General features: G+C 44.1%; 2 protein-coding genes across 4 annotated transcripts in view; one reads left to right on the top strand and one right to left on the bottom strand.

Moving 5' to 3' along the window:
- shmt1 (serine hydroxymethyltransferase 1) overlaps positions 1–6,031 on the top strand; it is a 19,912-nt gene extending 13,881 nt beyond the window's left edge. Inside the window, exons 9-12 of the mRNA XM_003228303.3 lie at positions 1,541–1,663; positions 1,805–1,921; positions 3,049–3,159; positions 4,968–6,031. Of these exons, the coding sequence (XP_003228351.1) occupies positions 1,541–1,663; positions 1,805–1,921; positions 3,049–3,159; positions 4,968–5,140 (524 nt within the window). The 3' untranslated portion in view covers positions 5,141–6,031. The remainder of the gene's footprint in view (positions 1–1,540; positions 1,664–1,804; positions 1,922–3,048; positions 3,160–4,967) is intronic.
- On the bottom strand, positions 5,889–19,891 carry smcr8 (SMCR8-C9orf72 complex subunit). 3 transcript variants are annotated; one of them, XM_062964479.1, is made up of 5 exons: positions 19,745–19,891; positions 15,500–17,889; positions 8,511–11,537; positions 6,734–7,809; positions 5,889–6,647 (listed from the first exon to the last, which is right to left on the bottom strand). In XM_062964479.1, exons 2-3 carry the CDS (start codon positions 17,842–17,844, stop codon positions 11,084–11,086), a joined length of 2,799 nt encoding a protein of 932 aa, XP_062820549.1. In that variant the 5' UTR covers positions 17,845–17,889; positions 19,745–19,891; the 3' UTR covers positions 5,889–6,647; positions 6,734–7,809; positions 8,511–11,083. The 3 variants fall into 3 exon arrangements, with proteins under 3 accessions (XP_062820549.1, XP_003228346.2, XP_062820548.1); XM_003228298.4 differs by having other exon boundaries at positions 5,889–7,809; XM_062964478.1 differs by having other exon boundaries at positions 5,889–7,809; positions 19,642–19,874.
- Between the last annotated feature and the right edge of the window lie 87 nt (positions 19,892–19,978).

Below are 19,978 nucleotides of genomic sequence, written 5' to 3'. Positions count from 1 at the left end.
GCACAGACTACATTGTCATCAGCATATTGGAGTTCTATAACAGATGTTGTGGTGACCTTGGTTTTGGTTCTCAGTCTGCTGAAGTTAAAAATAGCTTGCCATCTGTCCGATAGATGATTTCCACTCCGGTGGGAAGTTTCCCATCAACAAGGTGAAGTATCATAGCGATGAAGATGGAAAATGAAATTGGGGCAATGACACATCCCTGCTTGACACCTGATTCCACCTTAAATGGGTCACTTTGGGAGCCGTTGTTGCTCAAGACTGTTGCCATCATGTCATCATGTTTACAATATTCATAGGGTGCACCTTACCTAGTCTACTTTTACAACCTCTCCATTTTAATCCATGTTTTTATTAGATCTTGTCATTTATTTTTACTGGCTAATGTTTCAATTTTTATAATTGTGCATGTTTTTTGTCTATTGTTGTGTTTTATATTGCTATTGTTTTTATTCGGGCTCGGCCCCATGTAAGCCGCCCTGAGTCCCCTTTGGGGAGATAGAGGTGGGGTATAAAAATAAAGTTATTATTATTATTATCATGGAAAATCATAGAATCATAGAATCATAGAATAGTAGAGTTGGAAGAGACCACATGGGCCATCCAGTCCAACCCCCTGCTAAGAAGCAGGAAATCGCATTCAAAGCACCCCCGACAGATGGCCATCCAGCCTCTGCTTAAAAGCCTCCAAAGAAGGAGCCTCCACCACGGCCCGGGGGAGAGAGTTCCACTGCTGAACAGCCCTTCTCACAGTGAGGAAGTTCTTCCTGAGGTTCAGGTGGAATCTCCTTTCCTGTAGTTGTGAGCCCTTGTTCCCTTGCGTCCTAGTCTCCAGGGCAGCAGAAAACAAGCTCCCTCCCTCCTCCCTATGACTTCCCTTCACGTATTTGTACATGGCTATCATGTCTCCTCTCAGCCTTCTCTTCTGCAGGCTAAACATGCCCAGCTCTTTAAGCCGCTCCTCATAGGGCTTGTTCTCCAGACCCTTCATCATTTTAGTCTCCCTCCTCTGGACGCTTTCCAGCTTGTCAACATCTCCCTTCAACTGTGGTGCCCAAAATTGGACACACTGTGATTCCAGGTGTGGTCTGACCAAGGCAGAATAGAATAAGGGGGAGCAGGACTTCCCTGGATCTAGACGCTATTCCCCTATTGATGCAGGACAGAATCCCGTTGGCTTTTTTAGCAGCCGCATCACATTGTTGGCTCATGTTTAACTTGTTGTCCACGAAGACTCCAAGGTCTTTTTCGCACACACTGCTGTCAAGCCAGGCATCGTCCCCCATTCTGTATCTTTGATTTCCATTTTTTCTGCCGAAGTGAAGTATCTTGCATTTGTCCCTGTTGAACTTCATTTTGTTAGTTTCGGCCCATCTCTCTAGTCTGTCAAGATCGTTTTGAATTCTGCTCCTGTCTTCTGGAGTGTTGGCTCTCCCTCCCAGTTTGGTGTCGTCTGCAAACTTGATGATCGTGCCTTCTAACCCTCCAAACGATGCACAGAAACGACTCCCGCTTTCCTCTCTGTTTCTTCGGCCAGGGATCGCCGTTGCTCTGAAGCAAGCCATGACTCCCGAGTTCAAAGCCTACCAGAGGCAGGTGGTGGCCAACTGCAAGGCTCTGTCGAAGACCCTCATCGGTTTGGGGTACCACATCGTCACGGGTAAGGAGACCATGAAGCCCTACATCCTTAAACCAGGGCGGGAATCACTCCGCCTTCCAGATACTGCTGGACTGTGACACCCAGCAGCCCCCGTCCCCCAGTCTGGATGCTGTGAGTTAATCTTTGTGGCTGTCTTTCCAGGGGGATCCGACAACCACTTGATCCTGGTGGATCTACGCAGCCGAGGGACCGACGGGGGCCGGGCGGAACGGGTCCTGGAGCTCTGCTCTATTGCCTGCAACAAGAACACCTGCCCAGGTGAGGCCGTGACACCTGGTCATTGTCCATCAGCTCCAAAGCTGAGAGATGACACTGTGTGGGGATGTGTGTATGTGTATACTTACTGTATGTATGTATACGTGTATACGTGTGTGTGTATATATTGTGTATGTATATACATAAACCTTTTTCCCCCAAAAATAAGACAGTGTCTTATATTAATTTTTGCTCCCAAAGATGCGCTAGGTCTTATTTTCAGGGGATGTCTTATTTTTCCATGAAGAAGAATTCACATTTTTTGTTGAACAAAAAATTGAACATTGTACAGTAGTTGTCATCACAAACCAGCATAATCAGACAAACTGTGAATCCTATCAAGAATTTCTTGTTACTACCATTATTTCCATGTACAACACGCTATGGTACATACATTAACCGATCCTGCACGCTCTGGTGTTCTCTTTGACGGGCAGGCTTCCAAACAAAAACTTGGTTAGGTCTTACTTTCGGGGGAGGCCTTATATTTAGCAATTCAGTAAAACCTCTACTAGGTCTTATTTTCTGGGGATGTCTTATTTTCGGGGAAACAGGGTATATATGGACTGTGTGTGGGCATATACATATATATTTACACAGTATATATGTATGCATGTGTATATATGTGTATGTGTGTGTATGTATATATGTATATACTATATGTGTATATATGGACTGTGTGTGGGCATATACATAAATATATATTTACACAGTATATATGTATGCATGTATGTGTACATGGAGCCCCGGTGGCAAAGTGTGTTAAAGCACTGAGCAGCTGAACTTGCAGACCGAAAGGTCCCAGGTTCAAATCCCAGGAGCGGAGTGAGCTCTCGCTGTTAGCTCCAGCTTCTGCCAACCTAGCAGTTCGAAAACATGCAAATGTGAGTAGATCAATAGGTACCGCTCCGGCGGGAAGGTAACGGCGCTCCATGCAGTCATGCCGGCCACATGACCTTGGAGGCGTCTACGGACAACGCCGGCTCTTTGGCTTAGAAATGGAGATGAGCACCAACCCCCAGAGTCAGACACGACTGGACTTAACGTCAGGGGAAAACCTTTACCTTTTATATATAAAGTATATATAAATATGTATGTGATTTTCCTCCCTTCTTTCTTGACATTTTCAGGGGACAAAAGCGCTTTGCGTCCCAGTGGCTTGCGGTTGGGGACGCCCGCCCTGACATCCAGAGGGTTCGTGGAGGCAGATTTCCAAAAAGTGGCCCACTTCATTCATAAAGGTAAAGGGGGATTCAGTCCCCAACTTCATTTCCCTCAAAGTGACACTAATTCACATTTGGAGCGTTATCCGGCCTTCTTCTCACTCCAGAAGTTGGCCTTATACTTGCACTGTAAGACCTAAAGAAGTGTTAAAAAGTGTTTTTTTCATTTTCAGGTTTTACCATTTTCATAGGTTTCCTGTGCCACATTATTTTATTGTATGGCACAGCAAAATCACAAGTCGAACACTTCCCAAGTGTCTAGGACTGTGTGATGTATTTTTGGATGATGCGCGCAGATCCCAGTAGGGTGACCTTTTGCAGTTGGCAGATTGTAATTTTGTCAATGTCTATTGTTTCCAAATGCCGGCTGAGATCTTTTGGCATGGCACCCAGTGTGCCCATCACCACCGGGACCACCTGCACTGGTTTCTGCCAGAGTCTTTGAAGTTCAATCTTGAGGTCCTGATAGCGACTGAGGTTTTCCTGTTGTTGTTGTTATTATTATTTTATCATGACACAGCAAACAAGATAGATATGCTGGATTTCGTTTCACAAAATCACAAGTCGAACACTTCCCAAGTGTCTAGGACTGTGTGATGTATTTTCGGATGATGCGTGCAGATCCCAGTAGGGTGGCCTTTTGCAGGTGGCAGATCGTAATTTTGTCAATGTCTATTGTTTCCAAATGCCAGCTGACAAAATTATGATCTCTCAACTGCAAAAGGCCACCCTACTGGGTTATTATTATTATTACTATTATTCTTATTGACACAAAGACACATATATATGCTGGATTTTGTAATAATTATAATTACAGTAGAGTCTCGCTTATCCAATGTAAACGGGCCGGCAGAACGTTGGATAGGCGAATATGTTGGATAATAAGGAGAGACTAAGGAAAAGCCTATTAAATGTCAAATTAGGTTATGATTTTACAAATTAAGCACCAAAACATGTTATACAACAAATTTGACAGAAAAAGTAGTTCAATACGCAGTAATGCTATGTAGTAATTACTGTTATTACAAATTTAGCACCAAAATATCACGATGTATTGAAAACATTGACTACAACAATGCATTGGATAATGCAGAACGTTGGATAAATGAGACTCTACTGTATTATTATTATTATTATTATTATTATTATTATTATTATTATTATTATTGACACAAAGACACAATATGACATAGCAAATGAGATATATATGCTGGATTTTGTAGTAGTAGTAGCAGTAATAATAATTATTTATTACCACTATACTAGTTTGGATACCCGGCGTTGCCCAGGTTATTTGAAAAAGTCAATTTGCCTTGCAGCGTTTTAATTTTTGTATACTTTTTATCATGTTTTAATTGTTTTGTTTTATAGTATATTTGTTGCTGGCCCTCGTGGCAGAATGTAAGCCGCTCTGAGTCCCCTCGGGGAGAAGGGCGGGGTATAAATGCATGTAATAAATAAATAAATTTTGTTAATTGTAAAAAATGCATAAGGTTGTGTATTAACTACAACTGACATCATGCCATATTAACACCAAAAATACTCCACCCGTACTTAGTTTGATTACTCCAGATATCAAATTTCGATATCAAATTACTCCAGTAATCAAATTTCGATATACAAGGTGTGTGTGCCAGGTTTGGTCCAGATTCTTTTGTGTTTGGGTTCACTGTGCTCTTTGGATGTAGGAGAACTACAACTCCCCCAAATCAAGGCGAATTTCCCTTGAATACCTCCAGTATTTTTTGCTGGTCATGGGGATCGATTCCACTGGAAGTCCCTGTGCTTCCCGTGTATTTGTAACGGTGTCCGTGTCGTCCTCCCAGGTATCGAGATCACCTTGCAGGTCCAGAACGAGATGAGCCCCAAAGCGACGCTCCGAGAATTCAAGGAGAAGCTGCTCTCCGATGAAAAGTACCGAGCGCTGATGGCGTCTCTGAAGGAGGACGTGGAGACCTTTGCCGACTCCTTCCCGCTCCCCGGTTTGCCCGTCCTGTAAAGGAGCATTATGGGATGTTGCACCCAAACACACAAGAAGAGTGGCGTTTTCTTTCCCGGTGAAGTCTCCGGTCTCTGGACAATGCTATTCTCATTTAATACAGATGGAAAGATAAGTTGCACCGTTTTCCCATTATCCCCTTTTTCTCTGGAGTTTTGCAATTTGCACTTGAATCGATTTCACCGTGTAACACCATTTCCTAATTGATTCCGTCATAAAAACAATTAGGAAATCGTTTTACTTAGCGAAATCCTTGCGTATTTCCCAATTGGTCCTATCATAAAAACAGGAGTCGCGGTGGCGCAATGGGTTAATAAACCCTTGTGCCGGCTGAACTGCTGACCTGAAGGTTGAGTTGCTGACCTGGAGATCGCTGGTTTGAATCCACGAGACAAGGTGAGCTCCCGTCTGTCAGCTCTAGCTTGTGGGGACATGAGAGAAGCCTCCCAGCTAACACAGCTGGGCAATGCCCCCTGGGCAACGTCTGTGTAGACGGCCAGTTCTCTCACACCAGTATGTTCTCAAGTCGCTTCTGACACTATTTTTTTTAAAATTATAAAAACATGGAAACTGCAAAAACTTTGTTTTCATGGGACATCTCTATAGGAATCTTCTATGTATGTCAGTGTTCACGAAAGCAAGGCAAGCTACAAAATAATGAGGATTAATCCTTGCATCTCTGCAAAACAGGATGTGTTTTCTATCCCAATTGTACAGCTTTGTACAAGAAATATCAACCCAAAAAAAGGATGGTCCAGACACTTTTTACTGAGCACAATAAAATTAAAAAGGTGGCCACAAGGGTTCGAGAAGCTTTAAAAAATACAACAAATATACACATTTGTATTTCAAAAATATTTGAACCCCAATAAATAATTTGCTTCCAATGTACCCTTTCTTTCCCTTCCTGTGTGTTTGTCATAATTGTTGGTTGTCACTTTGAGTAGGTTATCTTTGAATATCACTGACACACACAAAGCATGCTGCTCCGGTTTCGCCCACAAAGACACACGGTTGCTGTGGTTCTCCTTTCTAAATGCCGTCTCAGTGCACGTAATGGGAAAGGTAGGAAATGTAGTGAGGTTTCCAAATTGAAAAGAAATATAGGGTCCAATGTTATGGGTCTATGGCTGGATGCTGCCAAACCTTGCTAAGCAGCTCTACATCCCATATAAATCTCGTATCGTGGCCTGACATCACATATAAACCTCATGTCATGGCCTGACGTCTCATATAAATCCCGTATCGTGGCCTGACATCACATATAAACCTCATATCGTGGCCTGACGTCTCATATAAATTGCGTATCGGTCCCATATAAATCCCGTATCGTGGCCTGACATCAAATATAAACCTCATATCATGGCCTGACGTCTCATAAATCCCCTATCGTGGCCTGACGTCCCATATAAATCCCGTATCATGGCCTGACGTCTCATATAAATTGCGTATCGTGGCCCGATGTCCCATATAAATCCCGTATCGTGGCCTGACATCACATATAAACCTCATATCATGGCCTGACGTCTCATATAAATTACATATTGATGTCCCATATAAATCCCATATCGTGGCCTGACATCACATATAAACCTCATATTGTGGCCTGACGTCTCATATAAATTGCATATCGGGCCCGACGTCCCATATAAACCCGTATCATGGCCTACATCTCATGTCATCCATCCTATATAAATAGTCTACCTTTCCTACATTTATCTCCGGATGGATCTACGCCGCCTTATAATGCAGTTCAAAATGCATTATACAGTTAGTGTAGATCCATATAACAGTATTATATGTCTCTACGCTATATAATAGCACTTCCAAGCTGCTTTATATGGCAGTGCAGATCCAGCTTCCATGACCCGTTGTAAATGTTAAGAGCTGCCTTCCTTTATCCGCAATAGCTTCGGAGCAATGTACGAGCTTCCTACTTCCAGTCCTGTGCAAATGTCATCTTCCTTCCCTTCGATAGCATTTTAATATGATGTAACAAGACTTTTAAACCAGTTTGCTTCCTATTCATATGAACCATAAAAGCTAAGAAGGATGGGTGAGAGAAAGCACAAAGCAAACTTGTATTCTGGAAACTCATTTTGGGTGAGCCTTTTTAAACCAAGAAGACAATCTTAAGTCTCAAATTCTGCCGGTCCCCCAATGGAGTAGTTACAACAAGTCAAAGACTTTAATATCCATAGTATATAAAGTTTCTACCTCTAGCAGGCCTTACAGTTGGATGAGCGAGCAGTAAAGCATCCAACTACATGGGAATCCCTGTAACGTAGACTAGTATGGCATTTCTAAACCTTGTAATTTCCAAGTATCTTGGACTACATGTCCCATAACCATTGGGAGGACTACATGTCCCATAACTACAATTGCAGTGTAGTCCAATACACAGGGAAGGCTCAAAGTTAGAGAAATCTGTGGTGTCAGAGTCACAAAATACAAGTTTGGTCATTTCCTGGCTGGATTCCTATTGTGAAAGATGGGAAATATCTCTAAATAAATAAAATAATATTATTATTATTATTAAAGGCAGAAGACAAAGGAGCACTCGATGGCATTTTGGGTTGGAGAGGCTCCAAGTCTCCCATAATATCAATTCCTCGCCCAAAAAAAGAAACTATTTCAAGTTTTTAGAACCCGAACGAACACTCGGCAACCTAGATCAGGGGTCCCCAAACTTTTTAAGCAGAGGGCCGGTCCACAATCTTTCAGACTGTTGAGGGGTCGATTTATCATTTGAAAAAAATACAAACGAATTCCTATGCATACTGCACATGTCTTATTTGTAGTGCAACAACAACAACAACGAAAGAACAATACAATATTTAAAAATGAAAACAATTTTAAACAACATAAACCTATTAGGATTTCAATGGAAAGTGTGGGCCTGCTACTGGCCAATGAGATAGTCAAGTTAATTAGGATTGTTGTTGTTGTTGTGTGCCTTCAAGTCATGTCAGATTCTGGCCGAGCCTAAGTCTAAAATTAATTATTTATTTACTACATTTATATCCCACCCTTCTCACCCCGAAGGGGACTCAGAGCAGCTGTATGTACATACAATATATTATATTATTAGCATAACACAATATTAGCATTATATATTACTATATTGAACTATATCACTATACTATTCTATAATATGTAATATATAACATATAATTAATATTATTATATGGTATTACTATTAGTATTATATTGTATAACATAGGATTATTATCAATATTATATGTATATAGAATATCTTTTATTAAAACTGATATAAAAATATTATATTATAAAACTGAGGGCGGGGGCCAGATAAATGACCTTGGAGGGCCGCATCTGGCCCCCGGGCCTTAGTTTGGGGACCCCTGACCTAGATTCTATCTATTCCAATATAAACAGAGACTTTACCCATTACGTCTCATCAGCAGGATATGACCCAAAAGGATAATAAAAACTTGGATTTATGATCCAAGTGGGTGGATAGGAAGTCATATAGTGACACTGCCGAACACTTTTAAAATCCATTTGAAAAGGCAATTGGGACTATGACTTGTTAGCCTTAAAAAACACAATGACTTTGTCTCTATTTCGTTGTTTTGTTTTCTGAAAATGGAGAACCAAATGGCAAAGAGGTACGTTAGTTTTTCCCTAGTGAAAGCAGCAAAAGGTGTCTTTTGTGGGGTGTTTTTCCAGCAACACAATATATATATATATATATTTTACTTAAGGAACTCAAAAAGTGCAGCATCACAAGGCAATCTCCCTTTCAAACGGGACACTTTTTCTCCCCACCCGCCGCCCTTATATATTCATTCATTATGTATATACAGTAGTGCAGATTTGCATCAAGTTTCCCAGAATTCGCCACACACAAAACCCTTTGAAGCTTCCAGGAACTTTACATTCGGTTTCAGAGCCCAAAAGAGGTTTTAAAACACACACACACACAACACCTATTTTTTCCAGTTATTTTGCAAAACGCCGTCGCTAGCCGCTCGATGCAGGAAGCAGAATGGTTTTTAAAAAGGGAAATAAAACCAGTAAGGCATTGCTCGATCCTTAAAAGTGATATCCAGTTGCGATATGCTGCCAGATATATATCCACAGCCAAGAAGGTGAAATCTTGTCAGAAAGCTTTCTTTAGGATTCAAGCACAACTTCATAAAAGGACTCAAGCTGAGGGTCTTGGAGGATTTAGGGACCTAAAAGTCCAATTCTCACCAAACTGGATGGCCAGCAACCACGATTAACTCCCGGTGATGGTATGATAGAGGTAGTAAAAATACTTGGAAAGCCTTAAGGTTCAAATGAGGACACAGGGTGGGAGTTAACTGATTCGATGCAGGCTTCAAGCGGGTTGTGGCAAAAAATAAAATCCAGTGTGGAGCAGAGGGAGTCTAAATCCAGCAAATACTATATCTCCAATAATACAGCAGTTCTATGAGTGTACTCACTTATCTTTCCCTGCTTATGCTTCTGACCATGTGCTAAGCTGCTTTCTCTCTCTTAGGGTGCATCTACACTGTAGAATTAATGCAGTTTTGACACCACTTTAACTGCCATGCCTAAATGCTTTGGAAACCTGGCAGGTTATGCCTTGCAAGATTTTTAGCCTTTTCCGCCAAACTACAACTCCCATTGACCCTAATGCAATTTTGACACCACTTTAACTGCCTAAATGCTTTGGAAACCTGGCAGGCGATGCCTTGCAAGATTTTTAGCCTTTTCCGCCAAACTACAACTCCCATTGACCCTAATGCAATTTTGACACCACTTTGCCTAAATGCTTTGGAAACCTGGCAGGCGATGCCTTGCAAGATTTTTAGCCTTTTCCGCCAAACTACAACTCCCATTGACCCTAATGCAATTTTGACACCACTTTAATTGCCTAAATGCTTTGGAAACCTGGCAGGTGATGCCTTGCAAGATCTTTAGCCTTTTCCGTCAAACTACAACTCCCACGATACCGTAACATGGACCCGAGGCAGTTAAAGTGGTATGCAATTTTGGCACCACTTTAACTGCCATGCCTAAATGCTTTGGAAACCTGGCAGGTGATGCCTTGCAAGATCTTTAGCCTTTTCCGCCAAACTACAACTTCCGTTGACCCTAATGCAACTTTGACACCACTTTAATTGCCTAAATGCTTTGGAAACCCGGCAGGTGATGCTTTGCAAGATCTTCAGACTTTTCCGCCAAACTACAACTCCCATTGACCCTAATGCAATTTTGACACCACTTTAATTGCCTAAATGCTTTGGAAACCTGGCAGGTGATGCCTTGCGAGATCTTTAGCCTTTTCCGTCAAACTACAACTCCCACGATACCGTAACATGGACTTGAGGCAGTTAAAGTTGTATGCAATTTTGACACCACTTTAACTGCCATGCCTAAATGCTTTGGAAACCTGGCAGGTGATGCCTTGCAAGATTTTTAGCCTTTTCCGCCAAACTACAACTCCCACGATACCATAACATGGACCCGAGGCAGTTAAAGTGGTGTCAAAATTGCATACCACTTTAACCCGAGGCAGTTAAAGTGGTATGCAGTTTTGACACCACTTTAACTGCCATGCCTAAATGCTCTGGAAACCTGGCAGGTGATGCCTTGCAAGATCTTTAGCCTTTTCTGCCAAACTACAACTCTCATGATCTGTAGCAATTAAAGTGGGATCAATCTGCAGTGTAGACGCACCCTCTGATCACCCGCCACTCCAAAAAAAAAGGCGCTACCCTCCGATTCCCCTTTGAAGCAGCAATAAGACAGCCTTCCTTCTTTCCAAAGAGGCCTGACCAGGAATTGGGAAGTCTTATTTTAATGAGGCGGACTTAGCTGCACCTCTGGATCATATCGCAAGGACTGTGGAAATCACAGAGACCTCGAAACGATGGCAGAGCGGCGTTGTGAGATAGCAAAGGAACAGGAAAGTCGGTCCGGAGACGGCTAGATCTTGTACAAAGCACTGGGCACGTAGTCAAACCTGAGCACGGGGCTGACCCCTCGGACGGGGTCCTGAACAAACTGCAGTTTCAGGAGCTCAGCGAGATACTGGACCACCTTGCTGTCCTCGTTGGCGAGGCCCAGGTGCATCTTCAGGAAGTTCAGCCGCCGGGAAGCCATGGAGGCCTCGGTTTCTCCTTCTTTGAGTGGGAGGTGCAGGTGGTGGCAGAAGGCGAAGAGGAAGGCCTTGGCGCTCAGCTGGGTCAGCAGCGTCTGGACGTGCATGAAGTAGGTGCTCCCGCGCTTGATCTGCGTCCGGTGGTCGGCCAGGCGCGGGATCAGGGTCCCCCGGTACTGCGGGCAGCGGAGGGTCTTGCTGTCGGCGTCCAGGATGCTGATGTAGCGGCCGTAGCGGATGAGAGAGTGCATCATGCTGACGCCGGCCGGGGAGGACGACCTGGAAAGGAAAGTTAAAGGGAAAGTTGTCGCAAAGAGGCAAAACTGTCGCCAGAGCAGAAAAGGTGAGCTAAGAAGTTGGGAAAATTCAGAGTTGTCTCTTTCATTAATTGTGTCTTTATGTATTCCATTTAATTTACTTTATATATATATTAAACAGGTCTATCATAAAGTCCATTCTTCTTTTTGTTAGGAATTTTATCAAGTTTGTCCAGTCTGTTTTGTTTTTCCCTTCTCTTATTTTTTGTGTTAACTTATCCATTTGTACTATGTCTAGTATTCTTATTATCCGTTCTTCGGGGGTTGGGAGTCTTTTTCCTTTCCAGATCTTTGCAATTGTTAATCTTGCCGCTGTGCTTAAATAAAAAAATATTTTATCTTCGTTTTTCTTAAATTTTGCGTTCATGAAACTTAATAAATACATTTCCGGTTCTGATTTAAATTTAATCCCTACAATTTCTTGTGTCCTTTCGTGAACAATCTTCCAAAATTCTTTAATTTTCTCACAAGACCACCATTGATGAAAAATGGGAAGTATACCCCAATTTTTTCTCTCTCTCTTTTCTTCTCCCCCCCCCCCCATTTTTTTGGGTCTCTTTTTTTAAATCTCTATTTCTATGTTTATTTTTTCCTCTTGATACTTTACCACTTTTCTATTGATATATATCACACAGTAGAGTCTCACTTATCCAAGCTAAACGGGCTGGCAGAGGCTTGGATAAGCGAATATCTTGGATAATAAGGAGGGATTAAGGAAAAACCTATTAAACATCAAATTAGGTTATGATTTTACAAATTAAGCACCAAAACATCATGTTATGCAACAAATTGGACAGAACAAGTAGTTCAATACACAGTAATGTTATGTAGTAATTACTGTGTTTACGAATTTAGCACCAAAATATCACGATATATTGAAAACATTGACTACAAAAATGGCTTGGATTATCCAGAGGCTTGGATAAGCGAGACTCTACTGTATATAGATTATTATTATATCCTATTATTATATTATCCTATTAATATATTTTATATCGTATTATATTATAATTATATTATTCTATTATTATTCTATTATTATTGTAGTATAATATCATATTATTACTATTATATTATATTATTATTATATTATTCATGACTATATTGAAACTAGAATACAGAGAAATTAGTGTGGAAACTTTGTGAAGCTTAAAATGCAAGAAGTACCATCGATTGTTGTAGATGGAAATAATGGTAGTAAAATAGTTTTTGATTTATTAAATACAGTTATATATTACAATTATACATTTTTGTTATTTAAACTATACATATTGCGAAATTATGGTGTTTTTTTTCCAAAGTGACACACCACCTAAGTCATGCTAGGTTTTTTGGCGAATTTCGACACACCAAATGCAAAAGCTTTCCCATCACTGGTGTATAAGAACCAGTCTGTGACTTGTATTGTGATGACCAAACCTCAGAACACTGATGCACATTAAAGGCTTACTTTTGCCTCTCCTAGACCTAAACTGACACAGGAAACCCCCAAAATATGTAAAAAAAAAAAAAAAAAAGACTACACAGAGAAGCCATTGAAATTCACAAGCATGTGGACAACTTCAACAGAAAGGAGGAAACCATGAAAATGAACAAAATCTGGCTACCAGTATTAAATAACTCAAAAATCAGAACAGTAAATAAGAAGCAACACTCTGAGACATGGGAATTAGAGGCAGCTAACAAAGGATGCCCCCAGGCAGAAAGTAGCCAGTAGATGAAGCCATTCAATGCAAATTAGGGTGATTAACTGTAACATTCACGCTGGCCTCCAACTGACAAAGAGTTCTTCTCTCACCCTGGACTTCCCACAGATATATATAAACCTTCCTTGCTGAGTTTCTTCATACTTCACAACCTCTGAGGATGCCTGCCATAGATGTGGGCGAAACGTCAGGAGAGAATACTTCTAAAACATGGCCATACAGCCCGGAAAACATACAACAACCCAAAAATGCTTACCGTATATACTCGAAGATAAGCCAAGTTTTTCAGCCCTTTTTTTTGAGCTGAAAAAGCCTCCCTCGGCTTATAATGGGGTCAATGCCAGGCAACAGAACCTGGAGGCCATTGCTTGCAATATGGGATATATTTCTCTCTTGCCCTCCCTTATCAGTGTGTTTTCCAAAGCCTCCCTCGCTCTTAACCAAGGGAATGTTTTGAAAAGGGAAAGACGCCCTTGCAAGTTAGGAAGAAGAAAAATATGTCTTATAAAAGCCTTTCCCCCTGAAATATATGTTAATCTTTCCTACAGATATATAGGCATTAACCCCCCGCATGCATGTGCAATCCCTATGTACTTATATATCTGTATCTCTCTAGCTATCTACATACATTTTATATATGAATTTTCCTCTCATATGTTTGCAGGTCCTTGCAAATCCTATATACACATAGATCCATGTACCTGCATATCTGTATCCATATATTTAACCTACTGATGCCTCGATTAATGTAATTTTATTGGTATCTATTTTTATTTTGAAATTCATCAGTAGCTGCTTTATTTCCCACCCTCGGTTTATACTCGGGTCAATAAGTTATCCCAGTTTTTTTGTGGTAAAATTAGGTGCCTCGGCTTATATTCGGGTAGGCATATACTCGAGTATATAGGGTATCTTAAGGGTGTTTGCAGGCATTAGAAAGAATAGCGACCCCGTTTACACAGACCATTTAATGCAGATTCAAACCAGTGTTGAAGAACATGGTTTCGCTGTATATGAGTATATAAGAACCAGTCTGTGACTTGGATTGTAATGACACAAACCACAGATGCACATTAAAGGCTTCCTTTTGCCTCTCCTGGACTTTAAACTGGCCCGGGAAAACCACAAAACATGTAAAAATTGATATCTATGGAACTTTCAACTGAGTTAAGATTTAAAAGGGGAAATCAGCAAAGAGGAATTCATATGAATAGCCAGTTTCTATGATTTCAGAACAAAAAAAATGTTGATGGGAGCATAGTCCTAAAAACATCTCTTGGGAGGAATGGGGAGAGGCTAATGCAGTTTCCTAGCTTTCCACTGTGAACAACCCCTGCTCTTCATCTCTCCATACAATGTAAGGAAAAGACTTGGTGTAATGAAGTACGAATTTTGGTTTACAGATGTTATGTTTAATTGTGTGTTTATGTTTTAAAAGAATAAGTATTACAGTTATTGCATCTCAGCACTCAGAGGCTGGTTGCCATGGAGAAGTAGGCGGAGCCAACTGCCGCTTAGTTGAAGGAGTGCAGAGTTTAAAAAAGAAAGTCAGTCTGTGCTCTTATGAGGCACAGGGAAGATTGATTCCAGGTTGATGGGATCAAGGAGACTCAATTGTTCGTTTTGAGTCAGTTTTAAATAAGTTTGGTGATTTATTTAATGTAGTCTGTGTCCTAGTAAGGAACAGAGAATCTGTGATAGTATATCACAGGGGTGATTGTGGTTTGAAGCCACTGGATAGTCCAAGTTTCAGACTTTGGGAACCAATCCCAGCTGGACTCACAGAGATCCATTGAAGTAACGGTTTAAAAGTAGCAGAGGAAGAAGTTTTAACTACTTTAAGTAAAAGAAGTGATACTTTAGAGAGTTGATTCATCTCATCCTAGTATTGTAACTGTTAATAAGAATATCTCTAAGTGAGAAACACCATTGTAACCACTAAGCTCTGTGCCTGAATAAACTTGTTATTGTTCTTCCAACATCTAAGCCTCTATTGCATGTATTCTAAACTAAGTTACGCTACCCTTTAAACTAAAAGTAAACATCTCCCTGCGTCTTTGGTGGTCTACATCTTTCCAAACTGGGCTTCAGTCGTTATTAGCTCTTTACAAATTGTTGGCAGCGGTGGGATAAAAAGATTCCCCCCGCTGCCTAAAAGAACCTTAGACAATATTAAATACTTTACACTTAGGTGAGTAATATTTGGTTTTTTCATTACCTCTGCATTCCAATCAGTTTCCACTTCTGGAAGTCAGTGATGTTCAATGTAGACACAGCCCAGTGCTTCACAGGCTTGGCGTACGACCCGCAGTTGGGGACGAAGATGGAGAGGGCGGTCACCAGTTTCTCCACAATGGCTTTTTCTTCCCCCAGCACCACCAGCGTCCTGCCGCTCAGCAGAGAATAAATGGCCGGGTGGGCAAAGGGATACTGCCGGATGAAGCGTAGGGCGTTCTGCCCGGCCTTTTTTTTCTGCCGCTCCCCAGAGTGGCTTCCGCCGCTACAAAGAGGAGATGGAGAGGGCGTCCTGTCCGAGCTGGTGGATGCCGTGCTGCTGATGTAGCTGGTGGAGTCGGAGCATTTATCCAGGCTCATCTTGCTTATCTCTCTGTGGCTGGAGAGATAATGCGGGTCGAGCTCGTAGCTCAAGAGGCTGCCCAAGACGCCGTCGTGCGAAGAGCAGTCTGTAAAGTTCACCTGGAACCCCAAATCGCCTTGCCGAAAAGGCTGGGGAGGAATACTGACCACACCGTCATCATCCCCGCAGTGCTTCAGGGCCACATTATTCGCCGGCTCAAGAAAGTTTGGACTCTCCTTTCCTATGCAACAAGCTGAGTCCACAGGAAGCTGATTCCCAAGTTCGAGGTTGCCTTCCATGTCTTCTGGGTCGAAGTGAAGGCCTTCCTCTTCCTCGTCGGCGTAGGTTTCCTCATTAATAGCGCTGGGGTAGCTGGCTTTGAAATCCTCTGGGATCAGGGCCTCCGAGGGACAGGTGCTGAGGACCTCAATGCTGTCCTCGCTGATGGTCCTCCGACTGACCGCTTTGTCCCTTGCCAGCTGAGGACTCGCGTTCGCTTGGGGCAACTGGACCTGGTTTTCGGCCTGAGCCAAGGCGGACTTCTCTGTCCCCAAAACCTCAATGCTTTCCCCGCTGCTGATGCTCCCTTTGAGATCCGCATCAAGATATTCCACATTGTCCTGATTGTTGCAAGCGACAGGGTCACCGATTTCTGTTTCTTGAGGATCTTCAGTCTCCGGATCCATCTTAATGGGCACAGACTCGACGCTGGATTTGTACGAACCGATTAAGGGTTTCGGGAGAGGGCAAACGTCCAAAGATTTCTCACCGGGGTTGTCAGGATGGACTCCCTGGTAGCCATTCAATTGCCTTTCGGGCTCTCTTTCATCCAAAGGGAATACCTCTTCAAAAAGGAAGTTGGTGATACTCTGCTGCTTCAAAAGCGCTCTGCTGATCTGGTGGGTCAAGAGGTAGCACACGTCGCCTCTGAACGTCTTCTCAATCTGGTGCAGCTGATCCAGCGTCTGAGTGAAAAAATACACATCACAAAGTTCCTGGAGGGTTTTGAGCTTCTTGTCAAAGCATTTGGCCGATTTGGCCTTGATGAGCTTTGGGGTGTAAGAAGACCGCCGAGAATAAAGGTGTGGTTCTCTAGGTTCGTCGGGTTTCGAGGTAGTAAATTCTTGCTGCTCTGATTCTTCATCAGCTGGCTCATTTGCACTCTCCGGCTCATAAGGATGGAAGTCAGAATCTTTCAGCTTACTGTAGGGATAGGATCGGATTTGCTTCAAAAGATCCTGATGCTCAATGATGGATTTTTCGACGCTGGCCAGTTCGTTGGCTTTCTCAATGGCCTGTGTGGTGTAATACCCCTTTTCGTTGTTTTTCTTCTGGATCTCTGTCTCGCTGTGCAAAACTGTCCTGGTGTAATCGAGGTCCTTGAGCTTTTTTTCCAGTTCGTTGGCGAAAGCCTTCCGGTTGCCTGTCTTCAGGCATTCGGAAGCTTTGGAGAACTCCGCGGAGAGCTCCTGGAACATCTGCATGATTTTGTGCTCGTCGGCGGAGATGTAGGCCATGCAGAACGGCCGGACAAAGCCCCGGGCTTCAAGGTCGTAGAGGGTCAGGTGGTGGACGTAGGCGAAGGCCCCTTCCTTGGAGTCGCCCAGCACCACTTTCGAGTCCTCCACAAAGTTCAGCTTGGGGTAAGGGCATCCTGGCGGGTGGCCCACGAACGAGGCCTGGTAGTCCACCGACATGATGCGGAGGGAGAAGTAGTTGAGGTCGAAGGTGCCGGAGACTTTGGCGTCATCTGGGATGGTGAGCAGCGGCTGAGGCCCCACTTGCTCCGAGAATTCGGAGATGAGGATGAAGTCCCGGGTGAACTTGGCTCCCGAGAGCTTGGACCAGGGGTTGGCTCCCTGGCTGGCGAAGGGGAAGAGCGGCACGGAGTACTCCTCGGGGAGAGCCGGCTCGCTGTTGCTGTAGGCCTCTTCTTCGTACTCATCCTCCTTGGTGAAGGCAACCACGTCCGGGGCGCTGATCATATTTCCAGAGGAAAGGAGAGCGGCGCCTCAACCGGAATCCATCAACTGAAGGAACAATGAAAGGAGTGAGTCCTTCTGGTCTTCTATCGATATGTCAATCCCCACTCACTTTAACCTCCCTCGACTGAGAGTGGGAGATCCCTGGCTATGGGGCAAGGGGCCTCAAACTATGTGGCTTGAGATGCAAAGGAGAACCTCTGGCTATGAGGTTATGGAGCAAAGAGGGTCTATTAAGGCAAGATGGGCCTTGGCTATGGGAATATGGGGCCAGAGATCCCTGGCTATGGGATTAGCGAGGCAAGAGGATCCTTAGTGTGGGGCTGGAGGTGCAAGAGGGTCCCCGGTTATAGGATTTATGGGGCAAAGGGGTCCCTACTAGTGGGGCTATTAAGGCAAGAGGGGTGTTTGCTATGGGGTTAGGGAGGCAAGAGGGGCTAGTGAGACCAGAAAATCCTAGCTGTGGGGCAACTGAGGCCAGAGAAAGCCTTGTTCTAGGATCATGGAGGCTATGGGGCTAGTGAGGCCAGAAAACCTGGCTGTGGGACTATGGAGGTGAGAGGGTCCTGGTGATGGGGTTATGAAAGGGAGGGGACCCCTAGCTATGGGGTTACTGAGGCAAGATAAAGCCGGGTTCTGGGATTATGGAGGCTATGGGGTTACTGAGGCCAGAGATCCCTGGCAATGGGGCTCTGAAAGCAAGAGGGGTCTTGGCTATGGGGTTTGTGAGGCCAAAAAGCCTGGCTGTGGGACTATGGAGGCCAGAGAAGTCTTGACTATGGGGCTAGTGAGGATCCTTAATGCGGGTCTGGAGGTGCAAGAGGGACCCCGGCTATGGGATTTATGGGGCAAAGGGGTATCTATTTGTGGGGCTATTAAGGCAAGAGGGGACTTGGCTATGGGGTTATGGAGGCAAGAGGGGCTATTGAGACAGATGGGGCTAGTGAGACCAGAAAATCCTAGTTGTGGGGAAAGTGAGGCCAGAGAAAGCCTGGTTATGGGATTATGGAGGCTATGGGGCTAGTGAGACCAGAAAACCTGGCAGTGGGACTATGGAGGCAAAAATATCCTGGTGATGGGGTTATTAAAGGAAGGGGACCCCTAGCTGTGGGGTTACTGAGGCCAGAGATCCCTGACTATGGGGCTGTGGAGGCAAGTGAGGCCTTGGCTATGGGGTTATGGAGGCAAGAGGGGCTATTGGGACAAATGGGGCTAGTAAGACCAGGAAATCCTAGCTGTGGGGCAACTAAAGTCAGAGATCCCTGACTTATGGGGCTGTGGAGGTAAGTGGGGCCTTGGCTATGGGGTTATGGAGGCAAGAGTGGCTACTGAGGCAAATGGGGCTAATAAAACCAGAAAATCATAGCTGTGGGGCAACTAAAGTCAGAAATCCCTGACTTATGGGGCTGTGGAGGCAAGTGGGGCCTTGGCTATGGGGTTATGAAGGCAAGAGGGCCTACTGAGACACATGGGGCTAGCAAGACCAGAAAATCCTAGCTGTGGGGCAACTGAAGCCAGAGATGCCTGATTTATGGGGCTGTGGAGGCAAGTGGGGCCTTGGCTATGGGGTTATGGAGGCAAGAGGGCCTATTGAGACAAATGGGGCTAGTGAGACCAGAAAATCCTAGCTGTGGGGCAACTGAGGCCGGAGATGCCTGACTTATGGGGCTGTGGAGGCAAGTGAGGCCTTGGCTATGGGGTTATGGAGGCAAGAGGGCCTATTGAGACACATGGGGCTAGTAAGACCAAAAAATCCTAGCTGTGGGGCAACTGAAGCCAGAGAGGCAAGAGGATCCTTACTATGGGGCTAGCGATGCGAGAGGGAGGCTGGCTATGGGGCTGTGAAAGGCTCAGCCTCCCCGCTTCCCACGCCGCCCGCTCGGCTTGGTTGGTTGAGGTTTACCCTTCCTGGGGAATGGGCCTTCTCTCCTTCCCAGTCCTGAACCCGGCAGGCGCTAGGACCTGCCCGAGAGCCCTCCCTTCTCGCCTGCCCTCCTGTTTGCGAGGAACCGCCGCTTCCCCTTCACTGCCCGGCAGCCATCTTGGAATCACATGACCTCCGCGGTGGTGACGCGGCTGACGCAGCTGACGCCGAAACTCCCTGGAGCCGTAAAGCAAGCGAGAGGCGAAGGTAAAC

The sequence above is a fragment of the Anolis carolinensis genome, unplaced genomic scaffold (genome assembly GCF_035594765.1).
Source record: "Anolis carolinensis isolate JA03-04 unplaced genomic scaffold, rAnoCar3.1.pri scaffold_13, whole genome shotgun sequence".
NCBI lineage: Eukaryota > Metazoa > Chordata > Lepidosauria > Squamata > Dactyloidae > Anolis > Anolis carolinensis.
The sequence above is the reverse complement of the archived record's forward strand: the minus strand, read 5'-3'. Positions and strand labels throughout refer to the sequence as shown.